Source organism: Nyctibius grandis, chromosome 1 (genome assembly GCF_013368605.1).
Source record: "Nyctibius grandis isolate bNycGra1 chromosome 1, bNycGra1.pri, whole genome shotgun sequence".
NCBI lineage: Eukaryota > Metazoa > Chordata > Aves > Nyctibiiformes > Nyctibiidae > Nyctibius > Nyctibius grandis.
The window spans coordinates 131,493,816-131,519,109 of NC_090658.1; the positions used below are offsets into that span (position 1 = coordinate 131,493,816).

General features: G+C 49.3%; 1 protein-coding gene across 5 annotated transcripts in view; it reads right to left on the reverse strand.

Moving 5' to 3' along the window:
- Positions 1-25,294, reverse strand: part of EXTL3 (exostosin like glycosyltransferase 3) — a 157,627-nt gene that overhangs the window by 23,313 nt on the left and 109,020 nt on the right. For 4 of the 5 annotated variants that reach the window (XM_068402090.1, XM_068402074.1, XM_068402082.1 and 1 more), the window contains one exon: positions 14,224-16,848. In XM_068402090.1, coding sequence (XP_068258191.1) covers positions 14,224-16,371 — 2,148 coding nt within the window. In that variant the 5' untranslated portion in view covers positions 16,372-16,848. Of the gene's footprint in view, positions 1-14,223; positions 16,849-22,832; positions 22,959-25,294 lie in introns of those variants that run through there. The other variant, XM_068402107.1, reaches the window with a different exon arrangement.

The following is a 25,294-nucleotide window of genomic DNA, read 5'->3' on the forward strand; positions in this document are numbered from 1 at the left end:
AAGGAAACACACCAGACACACAAAAATTCATAACAGAGAGTCAGAGCATCTCCAGTGGAAGAAGAAAGTGCTGGAAACCCAAGGGATGCGGTCCCAGGGGATTACTGGCAATGTCTTCTTTCTGTTCACTAAGTGAGGCAGAGCTTATCTTTCCACACCTCGCTCCTTGGCTGATAGCCCGGCTGCTTTAATTAACAGAGACCTTCGTCAGCGCAAATCCTCAGTATTGTTGTGCAATTACTTCTTCAGCAGGTTCCTTCTCTTCCTACTCGCTATCTGTCAAGCAGGATTTCCACTAGAGCAGTAGAACAAAACGCTGGGCAGAGCAGGGGTAATTATTTTGAAATTTGTTAAAATTGGTACATCTCACTGTTTGGATACGTTACATCCAACGATGCTCGGTGATGTTGTTCAGCATTTAAAAGCTGCTGTATCCCATCCTAGAAGAGCTTTAGCGCAGGCATTCATCTCTAGGGGCTGAAGGCATCAAAATGAACATTATACCTCAACTAACAGAGGAAGGAATTGGGGTCAGACTATTAACTTACTGAGCAGCTACTAAAAAAGCTGGTGTATAAACTTGGTACATAAGCCGAGCCAAGAAGCCATCAAGTTTGCAGGTAGGTTATTTTTTTGATGGGAAGAGGACAGAGGATTTATTAATGCTTACATGGCTGGGAGCAGCAACCATACAGAGCACTCAGGCACGCAAACCCACTTCTGGCTTCCAGGTTTATTCCAGACTGGAAGCTTTCCGGGGACCTCCGAGAGAGAAGGCTCAGATCTCACCGGGAAAGTTCTGATGGGTCTGGATGAAATGATGACATCTTTCTGCCGGCATGTCTGTCCTCAAATCCATTATCTAGAGATGAGAGCTCTTTTACACAGAATCACAGAATCAATCAGGTTGGAAGAGACCTCAGGGATCATCGAGTCCAACCATTCCCCTGACACCACCATGGCAACTAGATCATGGCACTAAGTGCCATGTCCAGTCTTTTCTTAAACCCCTCCAGAGATGGTGACTCCACCACCTCCCTGGGCAGCCCCTTCCAATGGCTAATGACCCTTGCTGAAAAGAAATGCTTCCTAATGTCCAACCTGAACCTCCCCTGGCGAAGCTTGAGGCTGTGTCCCCTTGTCCTATCGCTAGTTGCCCGGGAGAAGAGGCCGACTCCCACTGTGCTACAACCTCCCTTCAGGTAGTTGCAGACTGCAATAAGGTCACCTCTGAGCCTCCTCTTCTCCAGGCTAAACAACCCCAGCTCCCTCAGCCGTTACTCATAGGTCAGACCCTCCAGACCCTTCACCAGCTTGGTCGCCCTCCTCTGGACTTGCTTCAACACCTCAACATCTTTCTTGAAGTGCATCTTTCTTGAAGTGCATCTTTCTTCTACACAATGTTAGAAGAAAAGAACTAGCAAACCCATACCACAATTCCCTAATCAGCATTGTATCTCTCGTTCTTCTTCTTGACCATGAGTACAGCTCATCGAGAAAAGCAATTTCCATCAGCTCAAATATCAGCAAATAGGGTCGGGATGTTACCCTGAATGTGGTCGAGTAAAGGGGAAGGCAGTTTCACCAAACACACAATCTCACCTCAGCAAGCAATAAATACTTTCTCACTCGACATGGCAGAGCCAGCAGACGACAAACCAGGACAGAAGCCCCAGATGGGTTTCTGAAGATTTTCTCTTTGCTCATAGGCTTCAACTGCTGGATCCTAATTGCTGGATGCCATGGCTGGATCCTACTTCACCTGGTCCATGTCCCACACCAGACCACCATCTACTTCCATACGGAGAAGCAGAAGGCAGCAGCAAGAGGAGCACCAGCCCCATGCTCTTCAAGCCATGGGCTTTGTGGTAGGCAACATCATGTTCTTCAAAGCTTGGCTTGCCCTGAGACTTTTACTACTTAGTGACCTATTTAAACTCTTCCCCCTAGTCAATTAAAAAGTAAAATAAAATCAAGGGAGAACAAATGCTTCCACCAAGAAGTAGTTAATCCATTACTGACAAACACATGGTTGGGATGAATACAGACTACCATAACCACCTCCCACAACCCACGGTATGGGTTGGGAATTAAGAATCAGCATGTGTTAGAAATTACAGAGTTCACATAAATGAGGCATAATTAAAAACAATTCCTTTTATAAATTTCTGATAAAATCAACCTAATTATTACCAGTGTTTTGAAACCAATTTGCTTTGTCACCTGCATTCAGAGCAAGAGGAAAATGAGCCATATTGCAAAGAATTATCTAGCTTACACCTGTTATATGCTTTAATGACCAGGCATGGCTTTCTGTTCTCTGTGCCACAGAATCACAGAATCACAGAATCACAGAATCAAAGAATCAAAGAATCAAAGAATCAACGAGGTTGGAAGAGCCCGCTGGGATCATCGAGTCCAACCGTTGCCCTGACACCACCATGGCAACTAGACCAGGGCACTAAATGCCATGTCCAGGCTTTTCTTAAACCCCTCCAGAGATGGTGACTCCACCACCTCCCTGGGCAGCCCCTTCCAATGGCTAATGACCCTTGCTGAGAAGAAATGCTTCCTAATGTCCAACCTGAACCTCCCCTGGTGAAGCTTGAGGCTGTGTCCTCTTGTCCTATCGCTCGTTGCCTGGGAGAAGAGGCCGACTCCCACTCCACTACAACCTCCCTTCAGGTAGTTGTAGACTGCAATAAGGTCATTTCAAGAAAACTGAAAAAAAAGCATCCATCACTTAGGAAAGGAAGAGCAGCATCTGCTTCCTTGCCAGATATAGACAGGTACCGTGGGGAAAAGGGGTAAGAGACTGTCCAAGAGGGGAATAATATTGTGGCTGCTGTGCTGCACCATCACCGGCCCACCGGTAAACTTGGGAATAAGTCACCATCTTCTATTAGAGAGCTGCAGTATCGATCCCACAGAGCTTGGGGAGGCACCTGTGAGCTACACCGGACATGTAATAACAAGCAGAGTGATTAAAACCTCTCTCTTGCTCCTCATCTCTTTCTCTAGCCTTGTATCCAAGAGTTACCTTCATCTCTATAACTTCTCATGTCCTTCACAGTTGTCTCCTTGATGTCCCAAAGCCCCACAAGGTCCCTCCCGTTCCAGCAAACTTTAACAACACATTTTCTTTTGTCCCATCTATTTAATACCCACAAGCCACAGCCAAATTCACGACCTCAGTGACTACAACTTACTCCTTCTCTCCAGTGCCTTGGGGCCCATCCATTTCTTGTGGTACCACATCAAGTTATAGCTGCTCTGGGAGACAAGGCTGTCTTCCCTTCACAAATAAAGCAACCTGTACAGAATGCACAATCAAATCATTTTGAACAGCAAAACCACTCCACTAAGATAGTTAAAAGCAGGGGAAGAAAGAAACCACAGATCCCTGGGTTCTGGGACTTTATTGGAAGAACGGCAGAGCTTGAAGTGGATGTCAACACACGGTGCCATGTGAACTAAGAGCTGCAGTAATGAAGTCACAGAAAATGAAAAGAAGGTGAAAACAGAAGGAAAAAAGTAGAGAAAATGCACCCACACGCTCAGTTCCCCCCCCTGCTTGTTCCACTGCACGGAAAAATTTGGGGACAATAAATATTCTGTTGTTATTTAAACAGGCACATGCAGGTCACCATGCAAACCCTAAACGTAGCAGGAGTCCAGCCCTGGAAAAACAACGTGGTATTTTGCTGCTGCATTGACTCCGGTGCCAAGTCCTGTCACGCTGCTTTTGTCCCCCAGCTGCTGTGACAGAGTCTGCTCCAGAGCGGAGAGCGTTTGAAAGATCCACAGACAGCTTCCATGGGGATGGTTAAAGGCTTCAATACAGGGGGGACTGGCACCCGGGACATTTTCAAGCTTTTATGTGCGAGAAAAAGCATCCGATTCTGTACACTGTAGCGTACAAGGATGCTTCCCTCCCTTGTTTTTCCCTTCCAATGCCCCAAAGTAACACCTTCCTTCTGGTCACCGACCCCATTAGCTACGTCCTAAGCCAAGGGAATTAGAATCATCGAATCACAGACTGGTTTGGGTTGGAAGGGACCTTAAAGATCATCTAGTTCCAACCCCACTGCCATGGGCAGAGACACCTTCCACCAGACCAGGTTGCTCCAAGCCCCATCCAACCTGGCCTTGAACACTGCCAGGGAGGGGGCAGCCACAGCTTCTCTGGCCAGCCTGGGCCAGGGTCTCACCATCCTCACAGCAAAGAATTTCTTCCTAAGATCTAATCTAAATCTCCCCTCTTTCAGTTTAAAACCATTCCCCCTCGTCCTGTTACTCCATGCCCTTGTAAAAAGCCCCTCTACCACTTTCCTGTAGCCCCTTCAGGTACTGGAAGGTGCTAGAAGGTCTCCCCGGAGCCTTCTCTTCTCCAGGCTGAACAGCCCCAGCTCTCTCAGCCTGTCTTCATAGCAGAGGGGCTCCAGCCCTCTCATCATCTTTGTGGCCTCCTCTGGACTCACTCCAACAGCTCCATGTCCTTCTTCTGTTGGGGGCTCCAGAGCTGAACGCAGCACTGCAGGGGGGGCCATTCAGAGAACTGAGGCCACGGTAACATTTTGTCTGTGCAAAAGCTATTACAAACCAGCATACGGCACGCGAGAGAATTAAGTGCTGGTTTTAGGCAAGAGCAGTGGAGTATTGCAAAGGTGTTCAAGTTAATATTCAGAGCGCAAATCCCCAAGAAGTCGGCGCTGCTTGTTACATTATCAGCGCACATTCACGCATCGCTGCACCTTTGCTCAGGCCCTGCAGTGACAAGCATCTGGATTTGAGCATCGCAGGTAAACTAAGCAGCAAATTTGCTCCTTCCTCTTCTGCAAACTCTTCTTGCTTCTTCCTCTTTGGGCGGGAGTGTTGATGTGCTGGAGGGCAGGAGGCTCTGCAGAGGGGTCTGGACAGGCTGGAGCGATGGGCCGAGGCCACTGTGTGAGGGTCAACAAGGCCAAGTGTTGGGTCCTGCACTTCGGTTACAACAACCCCACGCACCGCTACAGGCTGGGGGAAGAGCAGCTGGAAAGTGCCTCGTGGGAAAGGACCTGGGGGTGTTGGTCGATGGCAGCTGGATATGGGCCATCAGTGTGCCCAGGTGGCCAAGAAGGCCACCAGCATCCTGGCTTGTACCAGCACTAGTGTGGCCAGCAGGACCAGGGCAGGGATCGTCCCCCTGTGCTCGGCACTGGTGAGGCCGCACCTCGAATCCTGGGTGCAGTTTTGGGCCCCTCACGACAAGAAAGACCTTGAGGTGCTGGAGCGAGTCCAGAGAAGGGCAACGGGGCTGGGGAAGGGTCTGGAGCACAAGTGTGATGGGGAGCGGCTGAGGGACCTGGGGGTGTTTAGTCTGGAGAAAAGGAGGCTGAGGGGAGACCTTCTCGCTCTCTACAACTGCCTGAAAGGAGGGTGCAGCGAGGGGGGGGTTGGTCTCTTCTCCCAGGTAACAGCGATAGGATGAGAGGAAACGGCCTCAAGTTGTGCCAGGGGAGGTTTAGATTGGAGATCAGGAACAATTCCTTCATGGAAAGGGTTGTCAAGCACTAGCACAGGCTGCCCAGGGCAGTGGTGGAGTCCCCATCCCTGGGGGGATTTAGAAGCCGTGTAGATGTGGTGCTGAGGGATATTGCTTAGGGATATTGTTTAGTGGTTGACTTGGCAGTGTTAGTTTAATGGTTGGACTCAATGATCTTAAAGGTCCTTTCCAACCAAAACAATTCTGTGATTCTGCTGTACAACGGTAAAAAATACATATCGAGACAGCAAAGCTCCCCGAGATGTGAGAACTGCCCGGCCTCTCCAGCAGCACCATGCTCTGCCGGCAGCAGGTGGTGCCACGTACCCGGCAGCAGCACACAGACATTTTCCTGCACCGTCGTCCAGCCTCATGAAACTGCTGTTATTGAGAAAGCCACCTCCTAAACCTGTCCTAAACTGCCCATAAAGCTGGTGGACTGGATGGGGCCCATTTAACCCACGGAGGGTGCATCTGTTGTGTAAAGTGACTCAGTGCTAAGAAACAGGGTGACTTTCTCAGCTGATTTTCTCTGTCCCAGAAAGTGTAGCCTGAACTGTTCCTTCTGGAAGCAAACCTGTAGCTCCCTGCTCCCATACGCAAACCACGACCTGCAAGTTAAGTTGGGTTCCTCCTGATTTTGTACACAAGAGTTGCGAGCTAGGGGTAAGGTAGGGAAAAGCTCTAAGTGTCCGTTGTAAAGCTTTGACTCACCGAGGAGCTTCGGCAGGTGAGTTGGGCCAGCAAAGCACAAGTCCCATCGCCAAGGAAGGGTTAGGTACGCGCTTAAGTACCTGGTTGAGTCGGGACCTGAACTGGTATTTATGCAAAGCTCCCAGGAAGCAAAAGGATCAATGGAAATGGTGGTGTGATCAGGATGGAGAGTTTTATTCTCCCATTTACCTCCCAGTCCCCTTGAGGACCTCACCCTGGATCACGCACACCACTCCAGTTTGGCTCGAGTTACTGGTGACTGTGCACACGTAGTTTCCAAGGTTGGCTCTGCTCTTATCAGAAAACCAAACATGATGTTGAAGGACAAGCAGAGAAGCTCGTGCTGCCACCACGGCACACTACACACCGATGTTACAGCCTGACCAGGTTCTGCTCCTCCTCTCCTTAGCCAGACACATCACCTAGGGACCCCATTGCGCTCCTTAAAATGGAGATACCAAAGCACCTTCAAACATTTCTGGCAGAAAGGACATGCAAACCTACGGCATCCACCCTTCAGCAGCGAGTTCAGCGCAGCACGGTTGTACACACGCTGCCCAAACCATGACGGCATTTCCCCCCAGCCTGCTGCTCATTAACAAGTGGCATTTCAAGGGACACCGTGGTCTGCAGATGCAGCAATGCTTCCGGATTAGAAATTTTTCCAAAGATTATTCCCTTTTTACACCAGCAGCTAAATTGAATGAGCTTTCCCAGCCAGCCACCAAGGCAGCAGAAAAGGACGTTACGCCACTGGGACTGGCTGCAGAGATCAAAGCCAGCTACTTATTCTCTAACAAAGCTGAAGGAAAGGATTAGTCACTGCCCAAAGCCACGGGAGCTGGCGTTGGCAGTGAACCCAGCTAAATTGCTCAGAAATGCCTACAAGCACACACCACCTAACCCCGGAGGAAGAGGAGAAAGCAAACTGCTGCAGGGCTTTTCCAGCCACCGAAGGACCTGCACACACACAGAAAAGAAAGAGGATTTGGAAGTTCAGGCTGAAATTTCTTAGAACATGAGCACAGGTTGTGAAAATATTGTTTTGGGCTGAATAAGGTTTAGCTCCAAATGTGGGAAGCCCTTTTGGAGCTCAGCTGGGCTCATAGGCAATGCTCCACATGTGACATGGGCAGCCCATGCGAAGCCCTTGGGCTTCCAAAATAACCCAACCGAAAGCCAGTTGTTTGTGGGAAAGCAGGAGAGATGTTACACTGGCTCAAAACAAAGTAAAACCACGACACAACTGGATAGTCTGGATCCAACCCACCTCCCCCAGCAACACATCCCGACTTCAGATTGGTACTAAATCTGAATCATGAGCTAACGAGGATAAATCTCACTCTTCCTCTGCCTCCAAAATGTGCAGCCCAACCAGCTCAAATCTCAGATGAAATGACACTGTTTGAGAAGTTGGCATGCGGGTCGCTGAGCAGCCAGCAAACATTCAGATGGTGCCATCACCCCCCAGCCCACGCATCTTGAATCCTGTATCCTGTTGTGGGCCCCACACTTCAAGAAAGATGTTGAGGTGTTGGAGCAAGTCCAGAGGAGGGCGACCAAGCTGGTGAAGGGTCTGGAGGGTCTGACCTCCGAGGAACAGCTGAGGGAGCTGGGGGTGTTTAGCCTGGAGAAGAGGAGGCTCAGAGGTGACCTTAGTGCAGTCTACAACCACCTGAAGGGAAGTTGTAGCGGAGTGGGAGTCGGCCTCTTCTCCCAGGCAACTAGCGACAGGACAAGAGGACACAGCCTCAAGCTTAGCTAGGGGAGGTTGAGGTTGGACATTAGGAAGCATTTCTTCTCAGCAAGGGTCATTAGCCATTGGAAGGGGCTGCCCAGGGAGGTGGTGGAGTCACCATCTCTGGAGGGGTTTAAGAAAAGACTGGCCATGGCACTTAGTGCCCTGGTCTAGTTGACAGGGTGGTGTCAGGGCAATGGTTGGACTCGATGATCCCAGAGGTCTCTTCCAACCTGATTGATTCTGTCATTCTGTGATCAGAAGTGATGGATTTGAGACCTCTAACATCAGCAGCCGCCCTGAGCTGCATGCGAAGGGCTCAGGACAGGAAAAAAAAATCAGACAAGCCTTGAGAAATAGAAGCAACATTTGGAAATCCCTGCTCCAGGTTCAAACACCCCCGTAAAGAGGTGAAGCATTTGTTCCCATGGAGCTGCCTGCCTTCCACAAAGCTTTTTCTCATGGCGCTTGGACCTCTGCGGCCTTTGGCAAGCAGAGATCGCTGCTCTGGCAACACGGTGCTAAGCCCTCACAGTCTGAAAGCAGCGGCTCCGCTCTCTGGCTGGGAAAACCTTTCCTTAAAACAAGATGCTTTCTCCTTACGCTATGAAGGACAGGGGGGAAAGAAGTGTTATAAATGCCTCTTTGTCCAGGGTAAGAGACAGACTGACCAGACGATGCTGGGGTCGGATGGCAGAGGGTGCATACAACAGGCTGAGAGGTTTTTTTTTTACTTGAGATTATAACCAAATCTAGAGTCCTCCTGAGCTCCGTCTTCCCCTTCCTCTTCTCCTCCCATGTTCAAGGCACGACCCGCAGGCTGAGCAATGTGGGTAGGAGCGGAGGTAAGGGGAGGCTGCTGAGCACACTGTTTGCTTCCTTGGCTCACACTGCAGCTCCTTAGGGGCTTTAAGGAACTTTCTGAAAGGGAAATGGATAATTTAATTGCTGCGTTAGAGGATCCATGGCTGGTTTTGAGTGCAAGCTGCTCCAGAGCTTAATCACCTCGCTGCTCTGGGCTCTCCCCACCGAACCGAAGGCATGCGCAGCACTGACAGCCTTATGAAATACATATTAGATCTACTCAAACAAACTCTTCAGGTAACTCTGGCTGTTCGAGCGCAATGAATTCTTTTAGGTTTTTATGATTAAAACCAGAGCAGAAACAGGGAAAATGAATGCTGTCCCCCTGCCCCGACCCACACCCTGCTCGGAGCCGTGTGGAAGGTGGATGGTGAACCAGCTCTGGAGGATTTGAAAAGCTGCTAAAACCATGTACAAGGTTCATTAAGCATCTATGCTGCAAGTTTGCTGACGAATTGCTAACAAGTGCCCTACAGCAACCAGAAATCAGCAGCACATGGGTGCCGAGCACACCACAAAGCACAGCAGGATCTGAACCTTCTTGGGTGCATCTTATTACCATTTGCGTGGGCTGGATGTGTGGTTGCCGGAGTGTTTTGTTTCATTTGTTTCCCTTCGCTTTTATTCATGTGGATGAAAATGCTGTCAAGGAATTGCAAAGCAAAGAGTGAGGTTTCTCCTGTCATCGCCTCCACGCTATTTAGAAATCCTGAAAGCGGAGCTGCTGGAAGGGGAAGCTCGAAGTCTCCATCCCAAGATCGAGCCAGATCTTCTCCTTAATCATAGAACCATAGAATGGTTTGGGTTGGAAGGGACCTTAAAGATCATCTACTTCCAACCCCTCTGCCATGAGCAGGGACACCTTCCACCAGACCAGGTTGCGCCAAGCCCCATCCAACCTGGCCTTGAACACTGCCAGGGAGGGGGCAGCCACAGCTTCTCTGGGCAACCTGGGCCAGGGTCTCACCACCCTCACAGCAAACAATTTCTTCCTACTATCTAACCTAAACCTCCCCTCTTTCAGTTTAAAACCGTTCCCCCTCGTCCTGTCACTCCATGCCCTTGTAAAAAGCCCCTCTCCTGCTTTCCTGTAGCCCCTTCAGGTATTGGAAGGTGCTAGAAGGTCTCCCCGGAGCCTTCTCTTCTCCAGGCTGAACAGCCCCAACTCTCTCAGCCTGTCTCCAGAGCAGAGGGGCTCCAGCCCTCTGAGCATCTTCATGGCCTCCTCTGGACTCGCTCCAACAGCTCCGTGTCCTTCTTCTGTTGGTGCCCCCAGAGCTGGACGCAGCACTGCAGGGGGGGTCTCATGAGAGTGGAGCAGAGGGGCACTCTCTCCCCTCCCTCGCCCTGCTGGCCACGCTGGTGGGGATGCAGCCCAGGACACGGCTGGCCTTCTGGGCTGCAAGCGCACATTGCCGGCTCATGATGATCTTCTCGTCACCCATCACCCCCAAGTCCTTCTTCTCAGGGCTGCTCTCAATCCATTCTCCACCCAGTATTTGTGCTTGGACATGACTCCTCCTCCTTGGACATGATGACTCCTCCTTTATTCCACCGCTGGAAATCTTTCCAAGGGGCAGTGCGGGAGCAGCAGCCAAGTATCATCACCTCACTCAAACCCTGCTGCAGTCTTTCCACCTGTTCAGAGCAGAGATTTAATCCAAATTCCTTTCCCCTTTTCTTCTCCATAAGCATGGAAATAGCAGCAGCTACTCACTGGTTGCACCATGCCGGAGACTTCACCAATGGCAGCAATGCCCTGTACAGGAGGGCTCTCACCCCTGCTACAAGGGAGAGGAGTTTAACTGCTGGCAGGGATCTGTGGTCCGGGCAGTTTTTAAATCCTCGAGTATATTCCAACTTTGCAGATGCCACAGGTATCTTCAAGGACGTATCTTGAAGGATGCATCAGCGCTGCGTAAATGCTGCCGGGAGGCACTCAGAAGTTAAACAGTGGTTGCAATGTTGCTGTTGGCACTGGTAGAGACATGCTCTCCAGGCTCTTCTCTCTGGGGCAGTTCTCCTAATGCAGTGCTAGAGATACAAACACCTGCACAAAGCAAGGTTTTAAACTCGCACAAACAAGACTTCTCACTCACAACCTTCGTTTTTTGCGGCGATACTATTGAACGTGAGATAGGAACAATTTTTACAGCTCAACTCCAGCATAAACACACTTTAAATTAGAGGGCAATCGACCTACATCTGTTCCAGGGGCAGCCTTGAATGACTACACACACATTACGTAAAATTAAATTTGCACCTACTCACTCCAAGCTCAGTACAGGGCCGGAATATTTTACTCCTGTGCAGTTAATTATGCCAGCACTAAGCAAAAGGTTTTAAAAATCAGATATATTCTGTAGCCCTGTTTATCTCATTATCCATGAAAGACTCAAAGATCCAACACAGCTTCAAGCTTTGCTCTTGATTAACTCCCAGCCCACCAGGGAAAAAGAAACCACACAACCTGCTTTGGAAAACCAGATGACAGCCAAGCAGCGCAGTTTGCAAACGAAGTTTCGAGGAACTGATCGATGAACTAAGGTCAGCCCAGGCAGTAAGGCTGAAGGAGAAAGCCTGACTCTCCTTTGTGAGAGCCACACAGCAGAAATGTAGTCCTAAGTCCCACCAAAGAGGGACAACCTTGGTGAGATCTAGGACTACATCATGCTTCCAAGGGCTCTTCAGCCCAGGACATGCTACACATGTTGCTTTGTCTCATTAGGGTGCGATTTACCTCAATAACCTTCTGGCTTTGGGTGCCTTCATCACGCTGATGCACATATGGGGCTGTTGCGCTGCTCCTCGCAGTCAGATGGTGCCTGGACCCACTTCGGTTGCAAGGGGGGCACCCAAATCTGCGCCCATCCACTTCTCCTTCCCTCGACTTTCCTCTGCAGAGCTCTGTGCTTTGGGACTTGAATGCAGGGCAATTCCTGGTACCCCAAAGCTACTGGAATGTATTTATTACATATACAGCACTGCTTCTAGATCTGAGAGAATTGGATATTCCCCATCAAAAGACACTTTTTTCCACGTAAGGAAATCAAATTCACAGCTCTGCAGTTTCTTTTGACATCAGCAGTCATAAGGGCCTGTGTTTCTTACCAACCCCACGTACCCATTTGCTTCCTCCCCTGGCTAGCACATCCCATGTCTCAGCTGCCAAGGCTCCAATAGAGCCTCACCTCTGCTCCCCAAGTTCTCGCTGCCCTCCTCCACAGCAGTTCTTAGGATCTGTCACTGTTTGATGAAGCCCAGGTAAATTTTTATATCATTACTGTACTAAACCATCCATATAGATTAATACTACACACTCCCAGTGTGATTTCAACAGCCAGCCTGGATGTGGACTTAGCAACAAGCGCTTTGGTGGGATGAATGCCTGGAGGCTGCAAAGGTTTAAGCCTCCTCTGAGAGATCCCAAGAGACTTGGGATTTAGGAAAATGGGAAGAAATCATACCTATTATCAGACCCACACGCTCCTTCGGAAAGGACCCGGGCAGAAGCTCGTTGTGTTCCAGCCCTTCCCTGTCACTTGGTCACGAGCACCAACATCCCCAAACACACAGGAGACAATTTCCTCCTCCTGAACGGAGCGGTACCAAACATCCCCCACAGCATACAAACCCAGCACGTGGCTCGAAGGTGACACGCAGCACCTCGTGTGTGTCACAGTCCCCAAAGAAGCCAGCGGGCCTCCAACACAATAGATGTGCAGGCGAGAGCAGAGTAAAAAAAGGTCTTAATGTCCATCAACAGAAACGTAGTTTTCTTTCACAAATAACACCCATTAGCAGCTCCGAGCAGAACAGTCCCTGCTCCTCGGCTCTGAAGGAGCACACAGTTTTTCAGCAGACACAACGCGAAGATTTTGTAGAATTCAGGCATTCAACAGGACTAATGTGAAAGATTATTTTGCAATTATCCAAGCAATTTTCTCTCCTCATTGTCCCTGGACCATAAGGGTTTTTCAATGGGAGCAGAAGGATTTATTCATCACAATAATAATAAAACGAGATATTAAATCAATGAATCTCTTTGTGTGAAGCATAAAGCCCACGCTGCTATTAAGCTTAGTAGCGTCCTGTCACATAAACCACACGCAGTTTGCGTACTTAAGTACCATCTCCCTCTTTTATTTTTCCTTCCCCTAATTTGCAAGGCATTATCCTTCCATTTGTCTTCTAAACACGACCGGATTCAGACAACACAGTGTTGCTTCTTGTTAGTAGTTCTACGCCCGTGCTCTCTTTACGAGCGTACGTGGAGATTTATATCTAATACTGATTGTTAACACTGGCCAATGCAGAAAGTTACGTTGGGATGACAGAGAAACCCTGAAATAAATACACAGAGAAGTAATAATTTAGGGAGCATTAACTCCTTACAAGCAACACTGCCAATATGTGAGTAGCTGGGCATGGAAAGGAACGTCATCGGTCTTTGAAGGTGTTGCTTCTTCACTTTGGCTGGGAAAAAGGAAAAGGATCAACCCAAATCGAAGCAAAACTCAATTACAACCTTTGGAAGAGCATGGAAGCTCTCATGGTCATGTTGGTCTTGGCTTATATTTCTCTCTCTGTCATCCCTTGTAATATGAACTGATGGATGACTTTTGAGGCCCTTGCAGTAGGCACGGCTTCAGCGGGTCCCTCTTTTGTTTTTATAAAAGATTTATCTGGCAAAGTGCAGAAACAGTCACTACTGATGTATTTATAAGGTGCCAACTGTCCTCACAGTGTGACACTTAAAGAGCCTAAGCAAGGATTTTCAATACACAAGAATCTCTAGCTTTAAGCCTCGACATTCATATTAGGCTTCACACCAAAGAGCCTGTTTTCTCACAATTCATAGAATCACAGAATGGTTTGGGTTGGAAGGGACCTTAAGATCACCTAGTTCCACCCCCCTGCCACAGGCAGGGACACCTTCCGCTAGACCAGGTTGCTCAAAGCCTCGTTCAACGTGGCTCTTCGGCATAACAGCTCCTGTATTCCATAACCCAAAGGTCACCGAATGAATTATTTCACGACAGCAAATCATCTCGCCTCGGTTCACACATCTGCAGAGCACAGCCACCCCTCTGAACATCGGCCTCCCTTTGAAGCCCATGGAGAGAAACGGGCATTTCTAGAGCACCAGCCATGACATTCTCATGCAAACACCTAAATTGGGTCAGATGAGTCACACCTGTCATCTCCCTGCTTGTCTCTGCTGATAAAGCATCCGGATCAGGTACAGACACCTACAACCACGCGACATGAATGCTCTCCTAGATCACTTCAGCTGAGCTGACATGCTACAGAAGAGCTACAGCCAACTTTAATGCACAAACCCCACCAGGAAGCGAGACCATAGTAGCTACATTGTTCTTACCATGATTGGGACGCCAATGTCTGGCCACAAGAGATCCTCAGAGGGAAGCTTGGGAGAGTTCCACACTACCACAACTTTATTTAAGTACGGGAGACCATTGAGCCTTTCTAGGGAGTTCATCAACACTTCCTCCCGCTCGTAAGTCAACATCACTACTGTGAACTGCTCCCGGGGGACGTTGCCACCCAAAGCAGCCTGGAACTCCTTCCCAGAGCCACCTGCTCCTCCACCAATTGGTCGAAATCCAGTCCCAGACCCCAAAAATTTTGCTTCTGATGGTAAAACAGGGTCAAAGGGAGTGTAGGGGAAGAGGTGGAAAGGCCCCGGAGCAGAATTCCAATTCCTGTAGATGTCCGTTGCAGTGAGGGTGAAATTGCGGAGATATTTGGGAGATGCATAGGGTGGTTCTGTTTCCACAGGCCCCAAGTCCAGGTCACCATTGTCTGCCATATTGGGGTCTGTACCAGCAGCTTTGCCAGACCGGTGGGGAATCTCCACGGCCATTTCTTCTCGGATAGGAGCAGCCGGGATTTGGATTCGAGTCCTTATGATAGCTAAGACTGTGCTGAACACGTTGTCAGAGGTGGAGAAGTAGGTCTCCCACAAGAAGCGGCCCTGCCTCCTCATGGCAAGGAGATCGTTGTCAGAAATGCTTCTCAGAAGAAAGTGCACTTCTGTGATACGTGGCTTTGGTATGATTAAGGCTGCCTCGTTCCACCGGATCACATCATTATAGGGTAGCTGAACTTGCTCTCCGAGAACCACCGGGATGGCTCCAACTTCCAGAGCCTCAAACAGTCTCATGGCACACCCGGAGGAGATCACTAAATGGGTGTCCCCTGGGGTGATTATCAGTGCAAAAGTAGATAGCTTCAGTAGCTCTAGTCTGTCATCCCTTTCTCCACACAGAGCCCACTCAGTGGGCAGACTTGCCTTAGGCTGGTTCTTACATGTGAACTCCACCAAAACAAAGTCCAACTTGCTGTCCTGAACAGCCTTCAAGGTGGTGATGATCCGATCGTCGTAGTCAGCTGGGGCATTGCCTTCTATTTCCTCTTCAAAAGAGCGAACCTCTTGCAAGCTAGATCTGAGAGACTCGATCTTCTCCCCCTGGAAACTAAACAGGTATTTACGCTTGACTGGCACCTGGGGCGGGATTTCTAGGAAGTTGGGTTCAGACATAGCATGGACCAGAGGCGATATCACAATATCAAACCCCGGTCGATACTGCACATCGTAAAAGGTGGACTGGGCAATCATGGCACGCCCTGTGCTGATGTTGTAAATGAAGTTCTGAGTTTCCGATTTCCTCGATAAACTGATGATGAGATGGTTATGTCCATCAGTCCTCCAATACGGCAAAGAGTGCAACTGTTGCTCTAGTTCAGTAGGTTTTGGCATTACGGGCTCTTGCATTTCCCCCACTAAAATTATATACACACAAGCAATATTTGCATTTTCAGTAACATAAACATTAGTTCTGACAGTCGCCTCAAAGGCTTGTTTAATTAAAGGGTCTAAGGAACTACCAAAAGGGTAATCATCACTGTTGTAGACATAGACTGGAAAGCCAGATGTCAACGGGCAGCGCGAGTAGTCAAAGCAGTTGTGTAGCCTGCAGTTCCGGTGGGATTTGGGCAGGGGGAAGGTCACATCGTCTTTGTCTGGCAGCAGCCGGATGGGCAAGGAGAGCTTGGGCTGGTTCTGAGCCATCAGCTCTTTGTAGGAATGCTCGGTCTGGCTGATGACGTTCTTCAGCTGCAGGAGGTCCTGCTTGGCATTTTCAATGCTCTTTTTGCAGGCCTCGATCTTCAAGTTGAGCTTGGCGATCTCACTGTTGAGCTCCTGCCGCTTGGCCTCCAGCTGGAGCAGCTCCTCGCTGACCGACTCACGGATGCGGCACAGGTCTTGCACATGCTTTACCTCGCACAGCTCGTTGCCGGTCCGAGGGCCAAAGATACGCTTGCCCGCATCGTCCGCGTCATCGATGGTGGTTAGGTAGTAGTGGGCAATGAGGGGAAAGAAGACGAGGATAATGAAGAGGGTGAAACTAAGCCAGGTGAGCCGGATCCGACTGGACCATCTCAACACCCACGGCTGGCCTCCGTTCCCCACTCCCCCATTCCGCAACATCGTATATCCAGTCATGAGTTCAAAAGTCGCTGCGCGCCCGATCACGTTGGATCAGTAGCCATAACCAAAAGAGTTTTTATAGCGAGTCTCTCGTAAAAAAATGTTATTGTGCCTGCTCAGCAAAAAGCCAATAGAAGGGAAATTTCATCTTCTTGCCGTGCTGACGGCTTTTCTACAGTCGTTTTTCTGCAGGCACAACTTTTGATCCCGTTAGACTCAATCATTGACCTTCTCATCCACCCCCAGCCCACCCTTGGTCTGCGGGCAACCGTTGCTGGAAGTGTCACAGCGTTGTCATGGTGATTCAAAGTCTCAACCGGCAGAATTAAAACACAGTGGGATCAAGCCAAACTCTACCACTGCTCTCGACATCCTGCATTACCATCCAATGAATATGCAGAAGCACCAGCCATCGTGGAGAAGGAGCCAGAAGAGCCTCGTATGAGTGTCAGTCTCTCTCATCGCTGCTGCGTGGTTGATGCTTTGCCATCCCTACAAGAGAACAATCATATATTCAGACAACGCAAACAAAGTGGCCCCTTAGTGACCTAAGACATGGCTAGTTTTTAAAAGCAACTGGCCTCTCTACCAAAGGTTGCTTCGTACATGTCTAACACCTCTGGGGTTAACACCAGTAAATCTGAGAAAGCGATGGGATTCATTAGATGCGGACACGGGGCTTTGTCCGGGCACTTTTCATCAGGGTTGCATGCTTCAGTGGCCACCAGAAAAACCACAGCTCCTGGATCTGGTTTCCTATTGCTGCCTCTGCCAGTGTAACTTCGCAGAAGCCGCTTAACATCCACAATCCCCCGTCTCCTCATGTACAAAACGGAGATATTAATGTACACCTGCTCTCTCTACCCACCTTTTAATGGCATGTTGTGATCCTGGGACACAGCAGCGCTGTGAATTTGTACTGCATAACTGAGTGTAATCACTGTTTTTCTGGTCTAGTGACTAGAGCTGATGAGGAATTTTTAGATGGAGTGTTCTGCTTTCCTTTCCTGCTGGCAAATTTTGATTCATTGCAATAGAAAGTTTAAAGGCAACATACTTTCACACCGTCTCCCATAGCATTCTCCTGGAGAAGCTGGCAGCTCATGGCTTGGACAAGATTACTGTTCACTGGGTAAAAAACTGGCTGGAGAGCCGAGCCCAGAGAGTGGTGGTGAATGGAGTTAAATCCAGCTGGCGGCTGGTGACCAGTGGTGTCCCCCAGGGCTCAGTGTTGGGGCCAGTTCTGTTCAACATCTTCATCAATGATCTGGATGAGGGGATCGAGTGCACCCTCAGTGAGTTCGCAGACGACACCAAGTTGGGTGGGAGTGTTGATGTGCTGGAGGGCAGGAGGCTCTGCAGAGGGGTCTGGACAGGCTGGAGCGATGGGCCGAGGCCACTGTGTGAGGTTCAACAAGGGCAAGTGTCGGGTCCTGCACTTGGGGCACAACAACCCCATGCAATGCTACAGGCTGGGGGAGAGTGGCTGGAAAGTGCCTGGTACAAAAAGACCTGGGGGTGTTGGTCAATGGCCGGCTGAATATGAGCCAGCAGTGTGCCCAGGAGGCCAAGAAGGCCACCGGCATCCTGGCTTGTATCAGAAATAGTGTGGCCAGCAGGACCAGGGAAGTGATTGTTCCCCTGTAGTCAGCACTGGTGAGGCCACACCTCGAATACTGTGTTCAGTTCTGGGCCCCTCACAACAAGAAGGACATTGAGGTGCTGGAGTGAGTCCAGAGAAGGGCAACAAAGCTGGTGAAGGGTCTGGAGCACAAGTGTGATGAGGAGCAGCTGAGGGACCTGGGGGTGTTTAGCCTGGAGAAAAGGAGGCTGAGGGGAGACCTTATCGCCCTCTACAACTACCTGAAAGGAGGGTGTAGCGAGGTGGGTGTCGGTCTCTTCTCCCAGGTAACCAGCAATAGGACAAGAGGAAATGGCCTCAAGTTACGCCAGGGGAGGTTCAGGCTGGATCTTAAGAAGAATTTCTTCACTGAAAGAGTCATTAGGCCTTGGAACAGGAAGCCCAGGGTGGTGGTGGAGTCACCATCCCTGGAGGTGTTCAAAAAACGTCTAGATGTGGCGCTTCAGGACATGGTTTAGCGGGCATGGTGGCATTGGGTCAATGGTTGGACTTGATGATCTTTTAGGTCTTTTCCAACCTTAACAATTCTATGATTCTATGATTCTACTCACGTTGGTTACGATTCCCTTTGCTGGCTGTATACAAGAGGGAATTTCTGGTCCAAACTGGAAAAGACTACACTGTACATCAAAGCAAAGGTGCTGAAGTTAGGATCTGATGGGTATCAGCTTGCTTAGATATGCCTTGTTGCTTGGAAAACTGCTACGGCACCGAATGCCTACCTAGCATGGGCATAAAAATCAAAGACACGATAAATCCAGCTCTGAGCCTTTGGTCTGTGCCAACAGATTTAAATCTAGGCCAGATGAATACACTGCCACTAGAACCTCTCCCTTCCCTTTTGTTAGCATCCTCTGAGATATCTCAGTTTCTGGGATATTCTGTCATATACCGGACTTCCCACATCACTGATGAATATAGTGCTGGGCTTAGCGTTGACTCCTGCACAGCCTCAAGAGAAGCTGATTCATTTCCGCTTCAATTTTTAATTAGAGGAAAGTAATCTACACTGGTGACGGTCATTTTGCACTAAATCTATTTAATATTCCACTCATCTACTCATCAAGAATTAGCAGAAAGAAGGCGAGGAAGTAAATCTCAGCTTAAACGGAGATCTGGAAATGGGCCAAAGCGAAACAGAAGTTCACCTTAAAGGAGGAGAGAGAAGTCAGGAATAATTTTCAGTGTAGTACACAAGTGCGTGTCAGAAAAAATAAATGGAAAAATTGGTTTTAATCAGGAAAAATCGTAATTAAAGGGGAAACAAGTGGACTAATAAAGCACAGTTCCTAGGCCTGTTTCATTACAAGGTCATTTGTAGTCGGTAACTTAACACTCCGTAATTAAATGGAGACCCCCCTCAACCTGACCCCCACCTGGGAGCTGCACAACAGCACGGACACTTAAAATTCAGGCAGGTTTTAAATTCATAACGTTGTCTGGCAAACAGCACTGGTGTAAATCTCAGAAAGCTGGGAGGATAAAAGGGCTAAAAGTCAGGAAAAGACTAAATCAGCTTTCTCACATCTTGGCAGCGCGGCGGGCGGATGGGGGAGGCTTCAGTTTTCACACAGAATCAACCAGGTTGGAAGAGCCCTCTGGGATCATCGAGTCCAACCGTTGCCCTGACACCACCATGGCAACTAGACCATGGCACTAAGTGCCATGTTCAGTCTTTTCTTAAACGCCTCCGGAGATGGTGACTCCACCACCTCCCTGGGCAGCCCCTTCCAATGGCTAATGACCCTTGCTGAGAAGAAATTCTTCCTAATGTCCAACCTGAACCTCCCCTGGCCAAGCTTGAGGCTGTGTCCTCTTGTCCTATCACTAGTTGCCTGGGAGAAGAGGCCGACTCCCACTTCACCACAACCTCCCTTCAGGTAGTTGTAGACTGCACTAAGGTCACCTCTGAGCCTCCTCTTCTCCAGGCTAAACACCCCCAGCTCCCTCAGCCGTTCCTCGTAGGTCAGACCCTCCAGACCCTTCACCAGCTTGGTCGCCCTCCTCTGGACTCGCTCCAACACCTCAACATCTTTCTTGAAGTGCGGGGCCAGTTTTGCTGGCAGGACACTTGAACACTATTCTCTGTACAGCAACTTGTATTTGCCCAGGCTGGGAGAGTGGCTGGCGATGAATGTAAATCCCAGCGCTGCTGCGCGGGGCTGTCGGTCAGGCACAGGGAGCCCTGGCAATAGCAGCACACTTGCATCGTGCCTCTGGGCCCGCTGCTACACAACAGGAGGGTTTTAGTGCACCAGTGTACAAACCAGGCGGCTGAAGGTAAAAATAAATAATAAAAAAAAGCTTTTAAAGTCTATTTTTCCTTCCCCCTCCGCCCTTTTTTAAGCTCGCCCCAGGAAATGAAGCTCATGCTGTCACTGTCCATGTGCATGAACCAGTCAGTCACTCTCTACTATTTGAACCTGGTCTCGCAGGGTCTGCAAAGATCCTACAATTGCTGCTGGTTTTCTGCAAACAGCTGGCCAGGAGCTGAGAGCTGCTCTAGAAACCCTTTGCCCAAGGGGAAACGCCAAAGCACGCGCTCGCTCAAACACCAGTGAATCTAAAAACCAGCTCAACTTCCAGGTGTAAGTGGGAAAACAAGCTCTGCTGGTGTTTTTCTTGAGGGTGTCATGTGGAAAATGTGGTCAAACCCTGCAAGGTGCTGAGACAACACAGAAATACGGGATCATAAATGCGGCCAAGAAAGAATGAGGAGGCACGTGGATGTGCTGCTTCGGACCGGCCAGGGAAAACTGCCACCCCACAGGCAGTAAAAGCAGTCCCAAAGGTTATCAGCTGAGGCTGCATCTGAATCTTGTTCCTTTGTAGTTGCTTTGCCCATTTACGAGCCCTAAACAGTGACGAAATGGCAAACTGGACTCCCTGAAATGGCAACTGGGGGCCTTGAAAAGCTAAATGCATCGCCCCACACACGATCCTCTGCAGCTGTTCTGCCACCTAATCCTTCCAGTGGCTCCTCTGGTCCTTCCATTCAGTTGACACAAAACAAACTTTATCCTCCTGACCTAAAAACGTGGGCTGGGAGTTAAAAAAAAATCTGTACGCTCAGAAACTTGAAGCTGACAAACTAACTCTACAGCTAGCTTGGAAAAGACCACATGGGAAAGAGCAGAGCAGGCTGGAGAGGGATTTAAAATGCAACACATGTGGCTTGGGATCAGTTAAAAGGATTGACTGTCAGTATGAAATACGTGCTGGCGATAAAGCAAGCACTTTAGACACACTCTCAGACTCTTCTTCATTACTAAGACTTTACTCCTCATCAACTCCATAACGCCTGAGGTTGTAACACATTGTTATTAGGACTTAAATAAAAAAAAAAAGCAAAGTAAAATCCCAATCTGTGGTTTTACCAAGAGAGACTTCAGTGTTGTATTTAAGAGCAATAAGCAGCCCTGAGGAAAAAGGCTGCTGATTTCCATAGCTCCCAAAAAGAAGTCTGGGAGAAGGAGAAATGGGTTAGTTGCTGGGCTCTCCAGCCAACTCATTCCTCTCACTCCCGAGTACTAGTTAGTCCTTTAAACTGATCGAGTCCAACACTGAGAAACTCTTGTTGACATTATAACACAACGATGCTGCCTGATAGACCTAATTATACACACACAGAAAAAAGAGGCAGGAAGAGCTCTTGGGAAATGTGAAGCTCAATAATTACCAGAGCCTCTTCCCAAATACCGATCTGACTGACTTCTCGGGCATGACAGGTCTTCACGCTGCGGTTCCTTCTCCCATGGCACAGGGCTGCGAGAATAAATTGCTATTCAGGCACGTTGTTACAACCCAGCTCAAATCCTGGGCTGCGTTCCCAGCTTTCCTCAACTCCACAGTGGGCACTCTCCACGCCGGTGAAGTTCTGTGAATACCTGAGGTTCTCCCTCAGGTACTTCTAGTAGAAAGAGCCAGGCTGGTCTGATCTGTGGATGCTCGTGGAGTCATTACTCTGCAAATGCTCCGTCACCAAGGTCCTTCTGCAAACACCTGAGCACACCTATTCCTCCTTGCTTACACCTCCTTTTATCCATTTCCCTATATAATTAGGGAAATATTGTTTCTTTCTCAGCATATTTATGAAGAGAGTCTGGAAATTTTAAACCTACGCTCCTCCAGAGCTTAGCAGAGCAATAAATAACCATCAGGCAGAACATGGTGACACAGACTGCACTGAACTTTCCAGGAGGAAAATCCACAGGGATCCTGCATCTGCTAAATGAAAGCTCCCAAACTCTGTATGCACCCATATTCCACACATTTCACAGAATCACAGAATCAACCAGGTTGGAAGAGACCTCTGGGATCATCGAGTCCAACCGTTGCCCTGACACCACCATGGCAACTAGACCAGGGCACTAAGTGCCATGTCCAGCCTTTTCTTAAACCCCCCCAGAGATGGTGACTCCACCACCTCCCTGGGCAGCCCCTTCCAATGGCTAATGACCCTTGCTGAGAAGAAATGCTTCCTAATGTCCAACCTGACCCTCCCCTGGCCAAGCTTGAGGCTGTGTCCTCTTGTCCTAGCGCTAGCTGCCCGGGAGAAGAGGCCGACTCCCACTCCACTACAGCCTCCCTTCAGGTAGTTGTAGACTGCACTAAGGTCACCTCTGAGCCTCCTCTTCTCCAGGCTAAACACCCCCAGCTCCCTCAGCCGTTCCTCATAGGTCAGACCCTCCAGATCCTTCACCAGCTTGGTCGCCCAAGACCACACCAAGAGTCCTTACTCTCTTTCCTCATCAAGTGATGGGTCTGCAGTGTTATCTCCATAAACCTTCTTCTGTGCTGGCCCTCTCCATGGAGAGCGAAGCACCGTACCCACCTCTGTCATGCAGGCTCCCTCCTGATGAACGGCGAAGGATGATGTCAGGGAGTCCGTGTTAGTGGCTCCTGTGCTTTATCTGTCCAGTCTTGGATAGACAGTTTCTATTGCCAAGTCTCTTTTTCACCAGCAGTAAAAATGAAATCAAAGTAAAAAAAAAAATCACATTTTTTTTTAAAGTAGAAGCAGAAAATTCTGCTAAACAAATAAAATACAGCATATTCCCCCTTTTAGAACAGTGTTTCTGGTGAAATAGAGAACACAAAACAGCCCTCCAGCAACAGTCACTTTCTACTTCCTAAAGGTCTGAAAGGAAAGGATTACACCCCAAATCTCTGATCGCTTTGGGAACAGGAGCAGTTGAACAAGGAGAATAAATCTACTCGGTGGGTGCTTTAAGGTACGTTTGAGAGCACATCTTCAAAAGAAGCAGATGGAAAATTAACTCTGAAATGCTTTGCATGCTACAGCCTCAGGGACCATCACGAGGGATTTGTACCATCTTGAGAGCTCACAGGTACAGAGAAATTCTCTTAGGCTAAGATCAACGCTGCTACACGCACGACCAGTGAAAGGTCTTGTAAGCTGTAAATTCAGGGGATAAACTGCATCCCTGGCTTTAGGAAGCTTTTAGCTAAACCAAGGAACGTTCACCACGTTCACAGCTCCATGAGAAGCCAAACCTGTTTCCAGCCATGCTCCCCATCTGGAGACACGTGGGGTAAAGGGGTCCTGGACAAACACTCCAAGGGAGCCCCTTCATGTGCTCGCTCCAGCGAAGTCAGAAAACCACATGTGCTGAGGAAGGCAGTGGCTGACCGATACCTGGAGAAGGACCATGTATGTTTGCCCTGTTCTGCTACTCTTTCCCTATGCTGCTTGTGTGCTCCGTTGGAAACAGGACCCAGATCACAGAATCACAGAATCAACCAGGTTGGAAGAGACCTCTGGGATCATCGAGTCCAACCATTGCCCTGACACCACCATGGCAACTAGACCATGGCACTAAGTGCCATGTCCAGCCTTTTCTTAAACACATCCAGAGATGGGGACTCCACCACCTCCCTGGGCAGCCCCTTCCAATGGCTAATGACCCTTGCTGAGAAGAAATGCTTCCTAATGTCCAACCTGAACCTCCCCTGGCCAAGCTTGAGGCTGTGTCCTCTTGTCCTATCGCTGGTTGCCTGGGAGAAGAGGCCAACTCCCACTTCACTACAACCTCCCTTCAGGTAGTTGCAGACTGCAATAAGGAGATGACACAGACACTGGCTTTGCATCGTGCTTGCTGCCTTCTCTCCAGCCAGGTGTCCTCCTGCCCTGACAGCACAGGACCAGCGCTCCCAGTACAGCATCATTTCATCTTACAGTCTTCACAAATGCATCTCCTGCAATTCAGAAATCCTTGGGGGAAGGAGAGAGAAGGAAAAGACCCACTGCATGTGCAAATTGCCCCAACAGCTCATCTGGATGGGGGATAGAGCTACGGGGAAGGAACGCAACCGAATAGAAGGACCTTACAAGAGCTTTTCTGACCTTCTCTCCTTTGCAGACCCTCCACCAACTTAACTGTGAGAGCAGAGAGAGAACAGAGAGGTATTTGGGGTGGTTTAGAAGTGACACTTGAGGACAAATCCTTCGAGAGCTGCTTTTCACCCCATTTTCTTGGGGGCGAAGGGCATTCACTCCTGCAACCACGGCATCTCTCGCCAAGGGCACTCCAGCATGTGACACCCCAGGGCACCAGACATCGACCCGTGCTCCCACCCTGGAGCTACTCAGTGCCAGGACCTGCAGGTTCACTGGGAATGAAACAGATAAGTCTGCTGCAGTTGCCAAAAGGATCATTACAATCAGCACGAACTCTTTGCCACTGGTTGTGGAGCCACAGCAGGCAAGTTCAGGATCAGACCTTTCTCGGAAGCAACCCCCTCTTCTGAAGTTTCATGGCAAGAAAACCCAGAAGCAGCAGCAGCAGCAGCTGATAAACCCCAACAGGCAAGACCCCAAGATGCACATCTGTTTGTACTTCTGCTGGTGCTTTTGAGAGCTTATGACAGGTGAACAGGGAAATCGATACCCAAAAGAGGTACCACCTCCCAGGTGTGGAGGTAAAACGGAGTGCTGCTGCCTCAAGGATGAAAGTTGAGTTGCCTCATCATCACAGGATGGAAAGAAGGAAAAGAAGGAAGGGAGAACTGGGAGAAGTGCACTGGACATCCAGGCTGGGAACAGGAAGAAGAGGACAAGAAGGGTTGGGAGGGAGGGTTCCTCCTGCTGACTACCTGCAACCCCAAATCCATCTGCAGTGGCAGCAACCAGATCTTCCAGGGCTCCAGCACCGGCAGAATGAAAAAACCTGTGTAGGTGGGGAGTGCCATCAAACTGCAGCTCTGGACACCACCTGCTTAGCCAAAGCTGGCCCTTGGGATAGGAGGCCAAAAGATATTCAAAACTTATCTGGA